The sequence below is a fragment of the Eucyclogobius newberryi genome, unplaced genomic scaffold (assembly GCF_026437365.1).
Source record: "Eucyclogobius newberryi isolate DKJ021-1_F unplaced genomic scaffold, fEucNew1.0.hap1 SCAF_19, whole genome shotgun sequence".
Lineage (NCBI taxonomy): Eukaryota > Metazoa > Chordata > Actinopteri > Gobiiformes > Gobiidae > Eucyclogobius > Eucyclogobius newberryi.
The window spans coordinates 21,328,592-21,350,297 of NW_027315823.1; the positions used below are offsets into that span (position 1 = coordinate 21,328,592).

Consider the following 21,706-nt stretch of genomic DNA (forward strand, 5'->3'; position numbering starts at 1 on the left):
CTTGAATCAAACAGGTGTTTATGTTGTTCTCCTGAAGCGTGTCGTGTGAGGGGTTCATTTCCTATTGGGTGGCTGCTACTGGACATATGTCAGACATATGTGCGTCGTGGGCGGGTGTCTGCGTGTTTGTTCAAAACAGAAGAGGGAGTGCGGCGCTTCAACGCGTGTCGGCGCAAATAGGTGGATGTGGAGATGTAAGCGCAGCCGCGCACGGCTCTCCAAGGCTGTTGGGCTTTGGCTGGGCCCCTCTGGACTCTAAAAACCACCTGTATGGACCAACACCCCCCCAGTGGAATCCACTCGCCCTCGTCCAGCAGACACAGGGGAAGCACCACGACACGCGTCTGGGGTGATGAAGCGGAGCGGAGCGTCATGACGGCGGACAACATGTTGGAAGACCTGCCCGTGGAGAGGTACGAGCGCGGGCGCCAAGGATGCTGCGAGAGAGTAGTTATCAACATCTCGGGGTTACGGTTTGAGACCCAACTCAAAACTTTCAACCAGTTCCCAGACACGCTCCTGGGGGACCCGAGGAAGCGGATGCGGTACTTTGACCCGTTGCGGAATGAATACTTTTTTGATAGAAACAGACCAAGCTTTGATGCCATACTGTACTACTATCAGTCCGGGGGGCGCATCCGCAGACCCGTCAACGTGCCCATTGACATATTCTCCGAGGAAATCAGGTTTTACCAACTTGGAGAGGAGGCCATGGAAAAATTCCGGGAGGACGAGGGCTTCATAAAAGAAGAAGAGCGAATTCTCCCAAAGAATGATTTCCAAAAACAGGTTTGGCTCCTCTTTGAATATCCTGAGAGTTCAGGGCCCGCCAGGGGCATAGCCATCGTGTCAGTGCTCGTCATCCTGATTTCCATTGTCATTTTCTGTATGGAGACCCTGCCTGAGTTCAGGGATGAGAAGGAGCGAGCCACAGTGGCCCCAGTCATAAATGGAACGTCCACGTCACGTCCCAATCCGTTTACAGACCCTTTCTTTGTGATTGAGACGCTCTGCATTATCTGGTTCTCTTTTGAACTACTTGTCAGGTTTTTTGCCTGCCCCAGTAAGACGACCTTTTCCAAAAACATCATGAATATCATAGACATCGTTGCCATTTTCCCATACTTTATCACACTTGGGACGGAACTGGCCGAGACTGAGACGAACGGAGGGCAACAGGCGATGTCCCTGGCCATTCTGAGAGTTATCAGACTGGTGAGAGTGTTCCGTATTTTTAAGCTCTCGCGACACTCTAAAGGCCTGCAGATCCTGGGCCAGACACTCAAAGCGAGCATGAGGGAACTGGGCTTGCTCATTTTCTTTCTTTTCATCGGAGTTATTTTGTTTTCCAGTGCGGTTTACTTTGCTGAGGCGGACGAACCAACATCTAGCTTTACGAGCATCCCGGACGCGTTCTGGTGGGCAGTGGTCACCATGACTACAGTGGGATACGGAGACATGCACCCTGTGACTATAGGGGGGAAAATTGTCGGTTCTTTGTGCGCAATCGCTGGCGTCCTGACCATTGCCTTACCCGTCCCCGTGATTGTGTCCAACTTCAACTACTTCTATCACCGGGAGACGGACGGAGAGGAGAACCCGCAGTACAAGCACACGAGCAGCTGCGAGCACCTCCCTCCAGACGAGCTCAGAGGGAGCTCCTTGTCCCTCAGCAAATCGGACTATATGGTGATCGAGGAGGGCGCGTTCAAGCAGCCCAACTACAGCACAGAGAACACACAGAACTGCGTTAACACCAAGAAGATATTCACAGACGTGTAAAATAATGTGTGGAGCATGAAGTCTACAGTAGCTATATAATCATATTTTTATATAACCGAGAATGATGTGTCCGTCCATATCCGTTTGTGGCACCTGCCTGAATATCATCTTAACAAGTCATTTACATCAATACAAACACATACAGTTATGTTTACAACAATAAAGTATTAATATTATAACCTGGTCTGGAGTTGTCTGCAGGCTAGGCTAGTATTAATATATTCTGAAAGTATTCATTAACAGAGGCTATATTTATTCTTGATGGTAAAAGATAAGTTGCAAATACAACACATCGGCAGTTTTGTGTCCAGCCTGTTCCTCTCTTCACCAAGAGATGGCGTCAGTGACACAGTTATTTCAATAGTAATTGAACACAATTCTTAGTGGCAATTGTACCTGTGGGACTTTTTTCTATGTGATTGCAGTCAATCAATCATCAGATCTAACAGAATTGGCCAGATCAATTATTGCATTTTTCCAGACTAAGCACATTTAAAACATTATTTTTTAGATGAATACTTTGTACTGTTTTGTTATTTTACTTAAAGCAATTACTCTGTTACATCCACTACAAGTATCTCTTAAAAGAAGACACAATGTTTTACACAATCGTGGATGAAAATAGAATATAATGTATGTAGAAATTATGCGCAATATGCGTACGATTTAAATCCAGCACTACATTTGCTAATGCGCTTCACTTTGACTGCAAATGGCTTACACTGTTAAACAATTTTCTCAAGATGCAAAACAATTCTAATGTTCCAGCTAGTGGTAGAAATTATATTTTTGTATTATTATTATTATTACTGAATCATTCAATACTTTTGAATAAGTGGCTTGTTAAGGAAATATTTCAGCAGTGTGTATTGCCACATGTTGCCTACATATTTTGATGTTACAGCAGAAGTTGGTGGTATTTCTGGTCGGGATATACGTGTAGCCTATAATATATTATATTGTGTCTAACTGCCAATCAAAAATGTCTTGTTTCGTGGGAAGGCAAGTTTCAATGTCGAGTGTCAGTGTCCTTAATAGACTGTGATACTCTAGCCAATTAACCTATGTGGGTTATATTTATCATAACCTGTTGTCTTGTTCTCAATATTCTTCAGGTATCCACAGTGCTCTACATAGAAATGCCTATCATGAGTGGAGCTTTTCGTAAATTGTATTTTTATTCAAATCTGCCTCATAGCTTATATGAAATAAAAGGAAAAAACAATGACTGGATCAATGTTGTTTGTTAAATTTGTGTTTGAGGTCATGTGCAAAACAAGGGCGAGCACGTGCCACGTCGTCGTCTTCTTCTTTGGTGTTTTATGGCGGTTGTTATCCAAGTTGTTGTTGTTGTTGTTGTTTTATTATGGCGGTTGGCATCCTATTGTTGCATTACCGCCAAGTGTTACATTACCGCCACCCACTGTAGTCGAACGTCTTAGACTTTAGACTTTATTCTTCAGACTTTAGCCCCCCCCTCATCCCCCACCCAACCACCTTATGATGCAGTCTCCATGACAACGATAGTTTCCCAGGTAACCCCCTCCAACGTTGCCATGGTGGTGCTGTGTTGTTTTTTCACAAAGACTTTCCAACTATGTTTCATTATCACCTCTTTGTCCTCTGAGGCCTGAAAAGAGCAACAATATGTAATTAGATATAAAGCCACCAGTGTCATCGTTGAAAGATTATCACAACATTTGTCTTAATATGACGTTCAAGGCCAATGGCCTCCTCAAATTTGGGAGAAAAATAAACTATAGTCCCAATATGTATCGCAGAGAAGCTAACTGCACGCCACTGTTGTCCCTTCTGAAACAGTCCCAGCTGCTCCTTTTATTGTGAAACATTCTCTGAGTTGTCATGCCAACTGGCCTAACGTCTGCTATCTTTCACCTCTTCACACTGCATTCGCACACTTTTCAGAAGCGCTAATTGTGTGACACATTATTTATAGGTCTTCTACCAAAACAAATGCAAAACATAAATTAAATACCAGTATGAGGTACATCTTCGTGCTTCTGATGTTGTTTTCTGGGATTATTTATGGCTAAACAGATCATGTCATTCTATTTCTTGCATTTTTGAAAGCTTATTTGCTGTAGTGGAAATTTTGTTTTAGGTCTACTGTATCTGTCTATTCCAAAACAGACTTACTACTGCCCTCTAGTGGGTTGACATTCATACTACTACTGTTCACTACTCCCATCTTAAGATAAGATAAGATAAGATAAACTTCAAACATTTGACAGTGAACAGATTCGTGAAAATAATTTAGATTGTTGTTCAACATGTTTCATCTGAGCCTGCCAGTGAGCTAAGTATTTGTCTTTGAAGTTTATCACAGCTAAAACGCTTAGTTTGTGCAATGTTAAAACTACTTATTACCTGTCAGAATATCTAATCTTCTAAATTACTGATAAAAACGTCCATGAATTAACTGAACTAATTATTTGAATGTATATTTTTTAATAGAAAAACAGAATGCAATGGGTCAGGACAAAATCTAGAAAACAAACCTCTTCATGACCTGAATAGTAGTGTTGTAAATGGTGAGAGAATGGTGTCTTCTTGATAGAACACCTGAAACCCAGGTGCTCTGCCTGAAAGCTGCTGACTGGCTTTGTTCCCGCGGTGTCCCAGAGTGAAAACCTCAATGTATTTATAACCAAGGAACACACAACATGGCTGCACGATACCCTGTGTCGTTTATCATAGACTGCAGAGCAACAAGGACACTGTGGTCTTATTCTGGTTTCCTAGTCTTAATAGAGGGAAGATGTTCGTGTGTGTGTGTTCAAATTCAAATATTGCATCAAAGGCTTTATATCTGTTGATTTGCAAAACCTATTTTCTGGGGCTGAGTAATATAGTAATATGGCAGAAAAATGAATTCAGAGTTCATCATAATTCATTGCCTTTAGGCTATTTGCTTCTTCTGAGAGTTCACACTTCACAGTCATTACACAAAACCGCTTGTCTCTTACTCAGAGCAAAACAGAGGCCAATTGAAGGAGTGGGCGGGGAAAAGTAAACAACATGTGTCTGTAATTGAGCATGGTGTTATTGTGTGTATCGGACAGAAATGCGGCGATAGCATTAATGAGTTAAATTGTGGGAATGTCACAAGCCATTTTATAATCCTTGTCCTTTCTGTGCACCTCTCAGAGTTTCTCATTCTTGACTGTTGCGCTGCTGTAAGATGGTCTCAGCTGGTTTTGCTTCACTCCTCTCTGCTCTGGGATCCTTCTCATTAACAGGGAACTACTGACACTGCACACGCTGGCTGCACACAATGACCACACAAGCTTCAAAGGACTAAATACTTTCACAAATGCTCACAGAAAACACAATAATACAGAAACACTGCTCCTGTGTTTGTCCTGCTCAAGGCATTTTGATTCATTCACAATATGGAGTAGATATTTATTTTAGCTGATCTTTTTTTTAATGCAACTTGATCCCAGCTCCTCCTGGTGCATCATTGTGTTCTTGGGCGAGCTCAAACGCCGCCACTGCCACTAATTATTAATATTGTAGTAGTGGTAGTAGTAGTTGTAGTAGTAGTAATTAATATAGCTACTCAAGGACACTTCACACGCCCAGAATATTGACCCATTTTGCATATTTACACTAGCGATATTTAGACGTTGCACGGGTTTGACCCAAAAACTATAATGCTGAACGTCCAAAAATAGAAACTATGAGACACAATGCCATTCTTTCTCTGGGTGCCTTTCATCCCTCTGTTCTTTGGAGAATGTATAATGGCACTCTGGGGACCATTCATAAAGTTCACTCTTCTGTATCACGACTCAGTGTGTCAAGAATGCTGCTGAAATGTATTTAACTGTCATTTATTTTAACACCGACCTTAAAGGTTATCTCTTTGCTGCCCTTGGTCTGGTAGTTTGTTTATTGTTGCCCAACAACAATGAAGATCATGGTTGGATTTTTGATCATGTTTCCTCTACCCAACAGTTTTTGGTATAGCCACTAAATAAAAAAATAAAGTTTGTTTAAGTTTATGGCTCAATTAGTATCCCCTGAACAATCCGTCTTGTGTCACACCCACAAAAAGTGCTTTGTCATTGTGTGACTTATCCATAGAGATCCCAGCTGCTCCACTAGAGACCTCACCGTAGCAACTGTCCCGAATTAGGCAGAAGGTGCAGTGACAGGACTGGCTGATTGAGAAATGTCTGTGCCACTGTGTGTCTTGAAGGACATGCTGCTGTTGTCGAAGCTCATGGTTGTGGTGATCCCAGACACACTGGGTTCATCTGTCAGGTATGCAGTGGTCATGGACCCTGTACTGACCGCACTGGGCTGTGCCATCACATGTAGCTTGATATGTAGTGTTCTTGGTATAAGATAGCAGAATGCTGACAGGTGACTTGAATATCCCTCACTGCTTTATATACTACATTGTACATTGTCCTTTCTTCCGAGATCAACAGTATTATGTGAAAACCCTCAAAAACTTCAAATGTCACAGAACTGTAAACATTGTTCCCTGTAGAATATTGCTATTTTGTTAGTGTATATGGCTCAAAATGTGTGTGTTTTTTGGGGGGGTGTTGCTCAGATGTTAATATCAGAGAGCGCGCGCACACACACACACACACACACACAAACACACACACACACACACACACAAACACACACACACACACACACAAACACACAAACACACACACACAAACACACACACACACACACACAAACACACACACACACACACACACACAAACACACACACACACACAAACACACAAACACACAAACACACAAACACACACACACACACACACACACATATGGTCAAACTGAGCTATCTTGTTGAGAGCTGGTTGTTGTGTTGGTGAATTTGCAGCGTGACAGGCTGTGGCAGTAGACTGCAGCACAAGTGTCCTTGTCCACTCCTGGTTTCTGGCTCAGTTCCAGGAAAAGCCCTCATCCTGCTGGGGCCAATCCAACAAACTCTCCTATCCATTTTCTCTCCTTATCTATTTTCTATTTACCCTTTTTTTAATTGTTGTTTGTTTGTTTGTTTGTTTATTGGTGATGAGGTCAAAGATAGACTGACAGGGCTAGCTGGTTTGATATTAAAGGTAAACAACACTTTTTGCATTATGTTTTTAATTAAAAGAAATACAAATGTTAAAAGCATTTGCTTTTATTCATTAGCTCCCAATCTAAAGGAATTTAACATTTTGTGCTGTTGCTTTTTCAAGCCAGCCCTCCAGAGGCGTGATGCTCAATTCCCACAGGATTTAAATATTGTAGTGAAAAGGCTTGGAATGCATCAAAGTGAAAGGTAGAGGGACACTATATGAAAATGTTTCTGTATTTTTTCATTGTGTTGCTGGAAAGGACCTGAGCTCATTTCTGGAGTTGAATCTGTTGTTGATTTGAAGTAAATGATGGACTATTTGTACAGAGTGTTTGGGACGTGCATCTGCTGCAATGCAGTGTGAGAGAAAAATGACATACTCCAGAGCACAATGGGGACAAGCATGAGCTACTTGTTTCCTTTTGCTGGAAAAGCAATGTAAAAGTAATGTTTTATGATGCTAACATTTGTTTTATTATTATTAGGCCCGAGCGCCACAAGCTGGCGAGAGGCCTATTAATCTTGTAAGGCCGTGCGAAGCACGGCTGCGAAAGTGCGCACGTAGTGCGCACGAAATCGAGCGCGAAGCGCTCGCCCACTTCCAAACACTCACTAACGCACTCCTTCACTCACGCACGCCCCGTGCATACTAATTAGTAGTAGGAAAATGGAACATTACCGTTGTAAACGGGCAAAGCCCGTGCAAAAGTGCGCACTAAACGAGCACTTTACATTGGGATGATCATCCCCATATAAAGCACTCATTTGCGCTAAGTACCTCACGAATACGTTCCCCATCTCTTGCATGTTCCGTGCATATAAGCATGTAATGCAAAAATTGAACATTATTACTGTATAGAGGGCCAAAAACACAAAGTGGGCGGAGCCCACTCAAAATTAACGAAAGTACCCGTCAGTGACCAGGGACCCACACCATGAGGTAGGAAAGCGCGAGCGCTTTCCGAAAATGTATAGTTTATGATATTTGAAAAATGGGAAACATTGTTTTCGCATCGGAATATTATTCTTTCTTTCTTCTTCTTCTTCTTCTTCTTCTTCTCGGGACCAACCCCCCTATTTTTCACCCAGTGAACATTGACGAAAAGTCACAAAAATTTGCACACCTAAAAATCGTGCCTCTCTACATTCTGGCTATTTCCCTTTTCTAAAATAAAAAAATTGGCGCGTCAGCGCCCCCAAATGTACCAAAAATGCTTTGAGAGATAGGAAATGACCCAAAAAAAATCTGATCGTAGAATCATGAAATTTGGCGCAGAGGTAGATGGTGACAAGAGAAGTAAAAAATATTATCACGGCAACGCCGTCCGCCCAACCAAATGTCGGCCATATTGCTTCAAAAATGGCTAAGCATGACTCGGAGTTTTTCCAAATGTCGTACTTTTACGAACTCCTCCCAGGGCGTTAGCTCTAAAAAGCTGAAATTTGGTGAAAATGCTACTGAGGAGTGGGACATCAAAAGTTATTCAAATTACATTGATACCTCTCACGGTCTCTGTGCGGCGAAGCCGCAAACTTTAGCTAGAATTTCAGAAATCTCCCAAATTTAACATTTCTGCCGTTTGCGCAGATAAAGTCCGAATTGCGTCAAATTAGAATCAGTTGTTAAACTCTTTGCCCTAAACCTACTTGAAGTGAAATAAATTAATTTGGCGCCACAGCGCCCCCTACAGATTTTGAATGGAGGTTAAATGTTTAGTTTTGCGAAATTATATGAAATTTGACACACAACTCAATTTTAGCATCCCCATCAAAAAAGTCAATGAGACCCATGTCATAATTGTTATGGCTTTGCCGTAGCGATGACCAAAACCTCCCATGTTATTCCAATGGGGAAATCGCCATGTATACACTTTATACTTTCACAAACTCCTCAATCAATCATGTGCAAAAATAAAGAGCTGGATTTGTCCTCCATGGACAAATGGATCAAAATACACATACATTCAGCTCTTTCACCCTTTGCTTGTGCCAGAAGTTCTTCCAAGACATGTCTCAGATCAATATCCCTGGGCTTGGCAAACGATTTAACTTTGACACCATTCTTTGCCAACTTCCACCCATTGTCACATCTATCAAAGCACCACCCACATATGTTATGGAAGTATGTGCTTTTAATTAAAGGGAGCCAGCTAACACAAAGTGAATGAAGCTTATTCTCCAACAGCGTCGGTTCATAAATAATATCTCTGCTGTCGTGAGGAACCTGGGAAAGCCATTAAGCAACAGCACAATGTGTAAGTAGTGTATGTGGCAGTGAGCCAGCGCTCACACAGAAGGCATGCAGCAGGAATAACCTTGGATGAAGAGACCTTTATGCAGGTGTTTCCCGCCCCAACACCCAGCTTCTCTCTATTTCCTCCTGTCCTTGACAACAAGAGGATTCCTGATGACTTATGACCTCTCCGGCGTTCAGTCCTGGTCAATGCCAGAAAACATTTCCAGCTCCAGTAGCACTGGTCCTATTGGTAATGACAAAAGGATCATTATTGATTAGTTGTTTCTTTGTTCCGAAGATAGCCCCATAATGGAGGCTTGGCTCTATTTTGGTCAGTTTCTTTATCCATTATGTATGAAGCTTGTGCAGGGAAGTATTTTGAATATAATAATCTTGTATACAAATTTTTTAGAAGAACAAAACATTTATATGTTTCTTAAGATGTAATAGGTTTGCTGATTTGTTTTGTTGTTAAAAATATTGACTACATCAATACTCATTTTAAGATTTAAAGATTTAACTGCAGTTCTTTCAAGGGATTCTATAAAGACTGTAAACATGTTAAGCAGTCCCCTTCTCCATCAACCTCCACTTGTCCAGTTCCTCTTTGATATGCAAAGCGATGCCCGACTGCAGGTCTGAGTGTAGTGCACCAGGCTGGAGCCCACAGTGTGTGTCTGCTGGTGGGACACATCACGCACGCAGCAGTGTGTCCAGTATGTCCGGCATGTGTGATATGTGCGTGGGGCTGTGGCTCAGTGAAATTGCATCATCTTCAAGCCCGACTTCATGGGGCGATTCTTTCACGCGTGTCGTTCCAAGTCAGCGTCTGGAGCACACGCACCGAGGAGAATGATTGGACAGCCTCGTCTCTGCCTCGGCTTATTAGACTGAGACAAATGTGAAGACAGGCGGGAGAATGTATATGCTTAAAATGTCCTGATGTAAACAAGTGGATTTTGACGCGCAGTTGTTACAAGTGAACCATACGGCTGCAGATGTTGTCGCGCTGGCGTGAAGTGAACAGAGGTCTTTCTGCTGATTCCAGCACCTTTGATTTTTGTAGGTGAGGCACCAGCGGCACCTCCTCGTTTGGATCCCTCCTCCCGTTTTGCCCATCACCGACACCATCCCGCGACAGTCTCCCGGAGACAGGGAGGAGAAAGTGAGGACACCCGCACTTATTGTACCCGGTGTTTACGCGAGATGCTGCAGACAGCGTGCGGGGAAGAGCATCGGAAGTCTTAAATTGATCATTGTTCTTTTCCTGCCTTGGAGACCAGAGAGTTGTTACCGCAGCGTGTTGTTTTCTGACGTTTTGCTTTTGCCGTTGGCTTTCAGGAAAATGACTGTAGGTATGTACAGCTGAGCGATGCTTCGTGTTCCTGTCTATAGTATGAATAGAGTGAATAAACATTTGTCTGCATTTTACCAGTCAGTCTAGTAGTTGATGCAGTTTTTCTCTTAGAAGCTATTTCCTTCTAAGGATCAATTATTTATACATGTTTCTGAATATTTTAGATTCAGGCACCATTTCGAGACAAAAATTCACAAAGCTAGACCTGAAGTCCTGCAATGTAAGCCATTAATATATTTTTCTTAGTGCTGTCAATCTTGTAGGATTTTAATCAATTTTTCAGCGGTTTTGTGTGTTTTAAGAATATATATATAAGACTAGATGCAGTCTGTGACTTTGCTGCCTACTGCATTGACTGTTTCATGCATGGCTTGATGGCGAAAGGGAGTCTTGTCATTGTATTGTCCAATGCAGCAAATTCTTCTCGTATTTTATTTTTTCTACCTGCACAGGGATATTTTATATGCAAGGTACTGCTCACTTGCATACGAATTAGATATGAACAATGTTCTCTCTTGGATTTGACAAAAATAAGGGCATATATACAATTTTCTTTTGAATTGTTTGTTCTTAAAGTTTGAACTCAACTCCATCTGAATACACAAGTATGAAGTGTTTTCTTTCCCTGACTCTGTCTGTCTCTCTGTGTGTCCCATATGTAGCCCAATCCTAGGTCTCATCCTGTGGTCGTCGGGTCTTTACGCTGAGCCCCCTCCCTTTCCTCCTGGCCCGTGCCTGCAGTTGTCCAGGCTGCAGTGCCCAAACTCATTGAAAGGTGCAGGCCTCCTCTCCCTGCAGAATGACTGTTGCCACGGGCGACCCGACGGACGAGGCGGCCGCTCACCCTGGACACCTCCAGGACTATGACCCTGAGGTGGATCATGAGTGCTGTGAAAGGGTGGTCATCAACATCTCGGGGCTGCGCTTTGAGACACAGCTTAAAACCCTTTCGCAGTTCCCCGAGACCCTGCTTGGAGACCCCAAAAAAAGAATGCGCTATTTTGATCCTCTGAGGAACGAATACTTTTTTGACAGGAACAGACCCAGCTTTGACGCCATATTGTATTATTACCAATCAGGAGGGCGGCTACGTCGCCCTGTCAATGTCACCCTTGATATTTTCTCGGAGGAGATTCGTTTTTATGAGTTGGGTGAGGAGGCCATAGAATTGTTCAGAGAAGATGAGGGTTTCATCAAAGAGGAGGAGCGACCTCTTCCTGATAATGAATTTCAGAGACAAGTATGGCTACTGTTTGAGTACCCAGAGAGCTCAGGTCCTGCCAGAATAATTGCCATAATCTCTGTCATGGTCATTTTAATATCAATTGTTAGTTTCTGTTTGGAAACTCTTCCCATTTTCCGAAATGATGAAGATGGAATGCACAAAACTCACTCTGAAGTTTTTTCACCTGAGACCAACACAACAATTATCAGCTACACATCAACCTACTTCACAGACCCCTTCTTTATTCTAGAAACTCTTTGTATTATATGGTTCTCATTTGAATTTTTAGTACGCTTTTTTGCTTGCCCCAGCAAAGCAGGCTTTTTTGGAAACATAATGAACATTATTGATATTGTTGCTATCATCCCGTACTTCATCACTCTAGGTACAGAGTTAGCAGACTCTGGCCAGGAGGATGGCCAGCCAGGTCAGCAAGCCATGTCTTTAGCCATTCTCAGGGTCATTCGTTTGGTACGAGTCTTCAGAATTTTTAAGCTTTCACGCCATTCCAAGGGGCTTCAAATCCTGGGCCAGACCCTCAAAGCCAGTATGAGAGAACTGGGCCTTCTTATCTTCTTCCTTTTTATTGGGGTTATCCTCTTCTCGAGTGCGGTGTTCTTTGCAGAGGCAGATGAGCCAGAATCACAGTTTGAAAGCATCCCAGATGCATTTTGGTGGGCTGTAGTGTCCATGACAACAGTTGGTTATGGTGACATGGTCCCAACTACAATTGGTGGCAAAATTGTGGGCTCCCTCTGTGCTATTGCAGGTGTGCTCACCATTGCCTTGCCCGTACCTGTCATTGTGTCCAACTTTAATTACTTCTATCATCGTGAGACAGAAGGAGAGGAACAAGCCCAATACCTGCAAGTGAATGTGCCCAAGACAGACTCCATTGAGGAACTAAAGAAGAGCCGCAGTGGCTCTACCATCAGTAAGTCTGACTACATGGAGATCCAGGAGGCTGCCAACAACAGTAATGAGGACTTTCAGGAGGAGACTCTCAAGACAGCCAACTGCACATTAGCCAATACAAACTATGTCAACATCACAAAAATGCTCACAGATGTGTAGTTTATTTCCTTACTAAAGGAAATACTTGAAGTAAAGCAACTGGAAATAAGCTTTGGGAGCCCACTGCCTCATGCTTGAAGTATTCAAGGCAATAGAAGACAAGAAGATGTTGTAATTGATAGCAACATAACTTTTCAAAGACCATATACACATCATGTTTATCCTCACTACTCTTCAAGTAGCTCCCCATCGTCTATGAGGAGTTTTGAATATTACATTTCTGCATGGTGTTGTCTCTGCTTCACAATAGAACAAAAATGTGCACAAAACAATAGAGTAGTCCATAAAATAATAGTTAAGAATAATCACTGCAAAGAATATACACTTTTCTCTAGAGACACTACTAGCTACCAGCGCTTTCCGAACAGTGTTTTGACTGTGCACACTACATGCTGCTTCCTGGAGCCAATAAAACCAAACTTTCTTATGCTACACCATCTAAGAATAAAAGGACATTTGAGCATAAAGAAAGCCCACATCATTTGTTGAGTGGCCTATGGGTGAATTGTAACATGGTTGGTGGTTAGCAGTACACCATGTTAATTCTAAATCAAGGCTGAATGACAGCCATCAGCTTTGAGCTTGTGGTTCGACACCTTTCTACCAGTAATCATCAGTATCTGATGAATGACTAAGGATGGCCTTGACTTTACACTGTTTTTGTCAGACATATAATGTATGTATTGCAATGCAAGCTTCCCCTTCATTCACCAACACTGGTCTTATTGCAAAAATTTGAGGACAGCTTGAATGTTTCATATTTACTTTTTTCACTGTTGTTTAACATGCAATCGGCACTCATAGAAATAGGTGGGTGGGTGACATACAGTAACTGTGACTCAACTGAATAACTGAATAACAGATACCTGCTGTTAATAGTAAACCCTAGTAGGATTTGCATGATGTTTTTATTGGAGATGTTCGACTAGTCTCAACTGCCACTAGCTTCATCGCACCTGTGTATAAATGTCTTGACACTGCCTTCAATACAAAAACACGACAAGTAGTTGTACTTAAAGCTGTATGTTAGAGGATTTTCTGAGCTATAATATTCAAATGACTGAACTCCATCTGGATGCGGCGTCTGTGTTAATATCAGTATAAACATTCCACATAGATATCATTGCCAGGTAAATATTTAAGAAGAATATATTTCATTTTTGTTACATAGAGGATATATGTGCAGTCCTGCCTTTCCAAAAGTTGGCACATGTCTTCATGATCTCAATAGGAAGAACTTAGGAACTTAAGGACTAATGTATAAAAATGCTATCTGGGTTTTTGCAAACTTCGCTACTGCATGAACTCAAAGACATTCCTTGAAGCATGCATTTGCAATAGATATGCTTATTTTCTATCTGCATATATATATATATATATATATATATAATATTGATGCAATTGAGAAGATACAAATAACACATTCACTTTATTAGAAGAATAAAATATATCTGCAAGATTAAAAAAATAAGAATTTGAAAAAATATATCTGCAAGATATAAAAAATAAGAAAACCTTGCACCGTCCCATGTTGCACAATTTATGTTTAGTTATTATGGTTTTTTAATTGTTGTTAAGACAAGCTCAGAGTGCCAAAGACACACACATAACCATTTCTGCACCAATCCTTTCCTATTAATTGTAAATCCTAACCACATCCTGAATTTAAGTCAAAAGATTACTTAAAGCAAATGTATCGCTGTGATAAATTGGTTTCATTCCATACACTGGTGCTTCAAACAGAGTCAAGTAATGTTGAAGCTTGGCACCCATAACAAATACAATGGTTGGCTATGAATTACTATGATTTTAGTTGTTCAATGAGAACGAGAGCGATTTATCTTAGAAATACTGCGTCCTTCTTGGCAAACTCACTTGTCTGTTGGTGGAGTTGGTCCTATGTAGTAAACATGTAATGAGAGAACTCTTACTTGACTTACAAGTAAGAGTTCTGTTGTTGATTTTATGTTTCAGTTAATCAATTTCAAGAAGATGATTATTGTAGTTTATTTTAACACTGCCCGATCTCTTTTAACAAAGGATGAATGCTTTTTAATGCCTACATGTGTGCACTCTCCCTGTTTGTTGTAAACATACTGGCAATGCTCCTAACGGGAAGGTTGAAATGATCATTTACTTCCACTTTTTAGCATTGACATGTGCATAGCCTCTTCTAATTCAGGGGCACTCTTACTTGACTGTGAATAAGGCAGTCAGTTGTTCATTCACAGAGTAGCCTCGTCAATTTGGTTTGTTTCCTGTCTTGGCTTAACACTGCCATGGTAACAGTTTAAGGCAGTAATTCATATGGATAACAAATACTGTAGATGTCCTGTCCTCATTTTGCCCTTGTCCATCAATCCTTAAGCAAAATGTTTCCCACTATAGTTGCCAATATGTGCTCAGGGTGCCTCTTCAGACTGCCCGAGGTTTCTAAACATTTCTCTGTGGCCATTCTGAAACTTGAGAAGGTCCAACATTTAAAAAATAAATATGAATATGAATAATGATAAAGTCAGAGGGAAGTGTTTAGTGATATTACTCTGATGCTGGATTGACTGATTTTGACTGGCCTCATTTAATAATCCTATTTCAGAATTCAGAGCACCTTATCAAATTCAATATTACAACTACTGCAAATTAGAACAGTTAATTGTTGTCAATCCACTGACTACTCTTTCACTGGCTATACTTCATCTGTGTGCGTCACGCCCACAGTCTGACCCAAAACACCTCGGCATGTGCACATTGTAGTATGTTTTTAAACCAGGGGCAACATTAGTGATAACACTGTATCATGTTATATTTTTTTAGGTTTGACCTTACCTCCAGCAAATGTCAGTGTAGCAACTCATTTCCTTCTGCTCTAAGCACAAGATGAGTAAAGTGACCCTCGGCAGATGTAATCTGTGAAGTGAAAGACATCTTGCTTTCACAAGGCTCCTTGCAGCCTCTAAAATCCCATACCTCACCCACTAAGGCACCCACCAGCAAATCGGCTTCAAGAGACGGGTGCCCCGTGGGGAACACACTGAGTAATCTATGCAGAATGACTTAAAGCTGGCAGTCTGAAATAAACATTTTACACTTTGTCTGTTGTTTCATATTACTTAAATGTTGGATATCCAATGCATCAGATTGTTAATTACTGTCATATTAATTATCACAAGATTTTGATATGAGATTGTGTTTTAGGATTATGCGGGCTACACTGTCATCTTTACGTCAAAAGGAACTCTTATGTAAAAGGGAAAGCATTGATCAATATGCAATCTGAATTGTGTGTTTGAGAAAGAAGATTTATGCTTGTTCACCTAACTCTTGTCACTGTTGTGTCTGCCACTGAGGCCTGAACCATACATCTACATGAATACAGATTATGGATTTTCTTTCTATGAAATGAAATGAGATGAAATGTGAAAGATGTAAATAATAGCCTGTAGACAAGAACCATATCCTCTGAAATGTATCTGGAAAATAGAAAAACAAGTTTCAGTATTATTTGCACTTTATGAAAGGACAATCTATGGACAAGAAAATAAGAATGCATTTACATTTACATCAATAATGAAGCCAATAACTCATGAGAAATGTGTGTGTTTATTGTGTCACTTATGATTTATTCCACCACAAATGCAATGGCGCCAAATAGGTTGTGTTCATGTGACATCACATCGTTCTGTAATCCTTATAGTTTAAAACTGAGTAGAGACAGGTATGTGGTGTGTGTGTTTTGCTATTTAACTGTTGGCCTTATCAACTTGGCAATGCTCGATCTCGTCAGATCTCAGAATCTAAGCAGGCGGTAGTGCATACTGTCCTTGTGTCCTTGGGCAAGACTTCACCCACCTTGCCTCCAGCGTCCATGTGTGCTGGTGTGTGAATTTAAAGCATGTGTATCTTAACATGCACTGTCCCGACCAAATAAAGAAATCAACAAATAAATAATAATAACATATTGCTGTTTTATCTACCTGGTTTATGGTTCATATCTCTGTAATTATTGGGCCCACATGAAGCCAAAATTGGCAAAATGTTCTCTGTCAGTGAAATTAAACAAAGGGTTTTTTGGGGGGTTTTTCACCATAGCCTCAGAATATGGAGCCAATATTCTACAAAATGTGTTATTGTTGTCAGTGGAAAGAACTTTAAGCTTTAAAATTAATACAAGTTTTTGTTGATCAGATGACATGAAAATGTTTCGATCATAAGTTTGGATATTTCTGTCAAAAACTGTGAATTGCGTTTAACAGGCCCGCCATCTGAAATTATGACATGATATAATCCAAAAATGTCAACACAACCTGTAATAGATTTTGTATGTTGTTTAAACTTTCACAAAAGGAATGGATTGATCACAATGTGTATTTGTGTTTGTTTTTAAGACTATTAGGGCTTCATGTGTATAAAGTACATAACAGTGTAAAACCGCGGCCTAGTGGCAACACACTTTGTTGCAAACAGGAAGTTGGAAGGAACAAGGAAGCATCTTTAACTGGTTATTCATTTATTTATTTGAGACAATCCTTCACAAGTTCTTGATGTGTCTATAGAGAAAAAGCAAGTACAGTATTGTGTTTGCTTTGCTCATGTGCAGTTTTTTGTGACTACAATTCATTATCTCCTTTAGTAAATGCTTCATATCCTCAAAATGAATAAATTCATAAAGAATATAAAAAGATTTGATTTTGGATTGCCATTTAGTATCCAATCTTTTTTTTTTGAAAGAGTCTCCGGGAGGGTGCACTTTTCATTCTCCAGCCATATTTAGCCAGCCTAACTACAGCCCCATGTCTTGAATCTTTGTGGCTTTGTTCTGTTCCTATCTCCTTCAGTTGTTTGTCTTGCTTTGAACCAGCAGTGCACCTCGTTGTGTCGTGGTTGTGAAGAAAGCAGGCCATGTGGGGAGAGCAGCCGTCGAGCGTGGGCCACTGCAGGTGCAGCCTCTGTTGTCAGGGAGGACTGTTGTTTGTCAGGGAAAGTAACATGCCCACAGGCGCGTGCTGGAGCTCTCCAGCCTTATCAGCCTCTAATTAGGACTCTAGCATCAAGGGGCCTGCTAATCCAAAGGGGAAGTCCTGGACCAGGACCACGCCCCATTTATTAAGAGCAATTTTCCTCCACTCAATAAACTCCTTTAATGATAAGGCAGTGAGAGGTGGGTGTCCTTCAAAACATTGCCCCTCTGGTTCAGGCTGTTAATGGACTACTATGCCATTAAATATTCACACTCAATGCTTCAAAAACTTTTTAAATATTGATTTTACTGCTAGGATGTATTTTACAAACTTGGAGTTGTTGTCACCTTGTTATTGTCCAATCCAAGACGCATTGCCCTCTAGAGGTCAAACTGCATACATTACTTTCTAACATAATGACCAGTTAATATTATGTTGGTTGCCTAAAGTTTTGCTCTTCTTTTCATATTATTTCCTGTTTAGTGTAGTTAAAGTAGTACAAGATAAATGCCTGCAGCCCTTTCTTTCCAGACACAATAGGCCAATGTGCTCACAGTTCTCTGTAGAGTCATATGACTGATCAATATTCTCATATTGTGTGATAGCGGCATTGAATTTCTGTGTGTACACGCATGCACGCACACACGTACACACACACACGTACACACACACACAGACACACGCACGCACCCATCTCCAGCCCTCTAGGGGGTGGCAAATGGCCATCCGTGCATCCCATCTCATAGAGGACAGGGAACCTGCCACTGTGCACAATCTGTGGGACAGATGCTCGGATGCTCCAAAGCAGCATGTGCGAACAGTCAATGATGGTATAAAGTAACAGTACGACGGTAACTCAATGGAAATCCTCTGACATAATGACAATATGTTGAATAAACCACGAGAGGTCAACTCCTGACCTATACGAGTAGAAATATATTGTTTCTGTTTAAAATCAATAAATAAAATCTTCATAATTTAACATTTTTTACTACTTTAAACTATTTGTTGTGCCTTTTCCAAACTTGTTGATAGCCACATAGTATTAAGGGGGGAGGTGGTGGGTCGCAGCACAGACTGAAAGCGGCTGAGCCAACTGCTTGAGGGTTTAAATGGGGCAAACTGTGCGCTGATTGGGAGCAGAGGAGGTGCGGCGTGACACGGGGAGGAGTAACACGGCTGCGTTGATGGAGGCTGGAGAGAAGGTGGCCCTAGTGTAGCAGTGGACGTAGATTGGGTAGAGTTAGGTCTTCCAGGCTGAATTTACGCAGGCTTCATTAGCAACAAAAGCCCTATTCACCACAAACATAAAACATTGTCAGTTGATGAAAATTCAAAAGCACTGGAAACATTAAAGCCACATTATCCTAGGCACCTCTTTCAAATTCAAAAGTGCTTTGAAATGTCAGGTCCATCTCCATCATACTTTGGATGGACTGTCCTTATTGGAGCATCCTTATTTGAAAAGAATGCCATGTAATATTGTGTCCTTGATTGTGACAAAGGTGTAATACAATCTGGCAATCAGAGCTTTATCCAATACAATTGTTATGTAATGTTGTTTTGGGGCACAGTTCAAAGCTATTTAGGGAGCGTAAGTCAAATGAAAGCATACAGTTGTATTTTGAGAGAGAGAGAGAGAGCTGCATGAACTGCATATTTACCAATAATCATTTGTAATATATTTCACAGAGTATTGAATGTTTTATATTGATTTTCTACTACATGCAAAGTGAATTTAAAACTCAATATACTTATGTGTACAAGCAAAGGAGCCCCCCCCCCTGCAGTGCCTCTGAGGCCCCCCAGGATGCCCCGTACCCCACTTCAGGAACCACTGGATAAAACTGATGCGCACAGCTATAATGACTAATGTGTCCCATATTGTTGCTCTTAATGCTTACTTCCCCTTGATGCAGTGGTGTCTGCCCAGAAAGTATTACTACCTGTCAATTGTCAAATAGTAGACAATAATAGAATTGTCTAAATATGGACAGTCAAAGAAGCATATGAGCCAACAAAACATACCGTATTCTGTAGGTCGTTATACTTAGCCAGAACTCATGTCATTGCCTGATCCTGTAAGTGTCGGCATTACTTAATGAAAGATTGATAGCTATGCATTGTTCTGAAGCAGCAACCCATGCCACCACACCATGACAACAATAGCCTCAGTGGATAAGATCTGTGGGGCTGAGCGGTGAATACCTGTCTCTGTAACACTGCAAACACCTGGGCCTTTCTACACCTCATGGAGAGGATCCAATTGCAACATACCAATGCCTGGAGGCAAACCAGGCAACCAGAAACCACACCCCGACCACGATCAGCCTGAAGGCGCAGGAGAAATATAGAAAAAATTGCATAGATTGGGTTGTGTAGCACGAGGGTTTAGCATTGTGAGAGCTGCAGTCACATGTTAACAATATAATTTAGCAATGCTGTGCACACTTATTATGAATATTACACATTTCTTGTCATATATTTGACCTTGTTTTTTTATGGAACATCAATGACCTATTTATTCTGATGTTAGGGAGCCAGACACACCATTTTTTCTTGATTCCACCACAAGGTGGCCCTGAACCCATGAAGCTGGTGAATAAATTGTGTGTGTGTGTGCGCGCGTGTGTGTGTGTACATACATTAATGCATATGTGCATATATATAAATATATATATATATATAAATAAACATATATATATATATATATATATATATATATATATATATATATATATATATATATATATATATATATACATGTGTGTGTGCTGTGTGTTGACAGAAATCCTCCCACCGTCACTAAACAGGCTGTAAAATTGGCTTACGTCCAGCAAACCGTACGTAACAGTGTGAAATATGACCGAGAGAGCACCTGCATTCCGGTGTACAGGCTCAAGACTTTAGCAGCGAAGAGAAAAATGAGCCTCATGTTTCCACCAGTTGTTCGCCTTAAGTGGTGAAGCGGCTGAGTTACAAAGAAACTGGGCTCTCTACTGTCCCTGAAGGTCAACTGAGGTCATAGTGTGGCAGAAAGTCTGCATTTATTTATTTAGAATTGGCTGCATTTAAGAAGGACAGAATGGCAAGGACACACAAATGTGCATTTTAATGCACATTTGTGTGTCACTCCAAATTAAGTAAATTGCTTCAAACCTAATTCAAAACATCTGTCTCTGTACAAATACTATTTGCACATAAACATCCCCCACCTTCTGTTCGAGATTTGTAACCGTGTCTTAAGACTGTATATACCAACTTGTTTAATCTCAGAGGATGCAGTGAGTGGATTTCCGGATCGTTTTTAAGGTAAATTGTATTAATTAATTACTGTATATTTTTTTGCAGACATTGTGTGTGTGTGTGTGTCTGTGTCTGTGTCTGTGTGTCTGTGTGTCTGTGTGTCTGTGTCTGTGTCTGTGTCTGTGCGTGCATGCAGTTATATTTAGTTATACAAGGTGTCACTGACCAGTATTCTCTGTTGCAAGTCTGGATTAATTACTAAATCATAATGTCTGAAATGTGGTTTGAATCACATGTGAATATAAAATTGTGAGCGTATTTATGTGTCTGGATTGAATTATAAAGCAAACTACTGGAAAGTGGGAAAATAAACCCAGATGACGGGTTGTGATTATTAAGAAATTAATGCAGAAACTTTTATATTTGAGTAAATAAATAAATGCACTTTTTAAAGATGTTTGAATCCATACACATATGAAACAGATCCAAACACATCAAGTATTTTAACCTTCGTGTTTTAATGTGCGTTTTTTCAAGAAAATGCAAATACTGACTTTAATGTAATGTTTATGTCTCAGAGCATTGACAATGAAACGTCACTGCCCAAGCTGTGTTTTTAGAAAATGGAAATGAGTTTTGTGAAGAAGCTTTGACTGGTGAGATTTCCCCTTTGGCTCCAACAAACAGGATTTCAGATTAGCACTTGTCTTTT

At 40.8% G+C, this 21,706-nt stretch overlaps 3 protein-coding genes across 5 annotated transcripts in view; 2 read left to right on the top strand and 1 right to left on the bottom strand.

The window, feature by feature from the left end:
* Positions 1-21,706, bottom strand: part of rplp2 (ribosomal protein, large P2) — a 389,081-nt gene that overhangs the window by 347,244 nt on the left and 20,131 nt on the right. The gene's annotated exons all lie outside the window — the stretch shown is intronic.
* Positions 5-2,067, top strand: LOC140365586 (potassium voltage-gated channel subfamily A member 3-like). Its single transcript, XM_072452096.1, has one exon. It carries the CDS (start codon positions 271-273, stop codon positions 1,780-1,782), a length of 1,512 nt encoding a protein of 503 aa, XP_072308197.1. The 5' UTR covers positions 5-270; the 3' UTR covers positions 1,783-2,067.
* On the top strand, positions 9,865-13,624 carry LOC140365587 (potassium voltage-gated channel subfamily A member 2-like). 2 transcript variants are annotated; one of them, XM_072452097.1, is made up of 2 exons: positions 9,865-10,489; positions 11,154-13,624. In XM_072452097.1, the coding sequence occupies exon 2, from the start codon at positions 11,291-11,293 to the stop codon at positions 12,788-12,790; it is 1,500 nt and encodes a 499-aa protein (XP_072308198.1). In that variant the 5' UTR covers positions 9,865-10,489; positions 11,154-11,290; the 3' UTR covers positions 12,791-13,624. The 2 variants fall into 2 exon arrangements, with proteins under 2 accessions (XP_072308198.1, XP_072308199.1); XM_072452098.1 differs by having other exon boundaries at positions 9,865-10,485.

What these genes read in the sequence shown, in the direction of transcription:
- LOC140365586 (XM_072452096.1), top strand. Translation starts at nt 271, where the DNA reads ATGGACCAACACCCCCCCAGTGGAATCCACTCGCCCTCGTCCAGCAGA.
- LOC140365587 (XM_072452097.1), top strand. Translation starts at nt 11,291, where the DNA reads ATGACTGTTGCCACGGGCGACCCGACGGACGAGGCGGCCGCTCACCCT.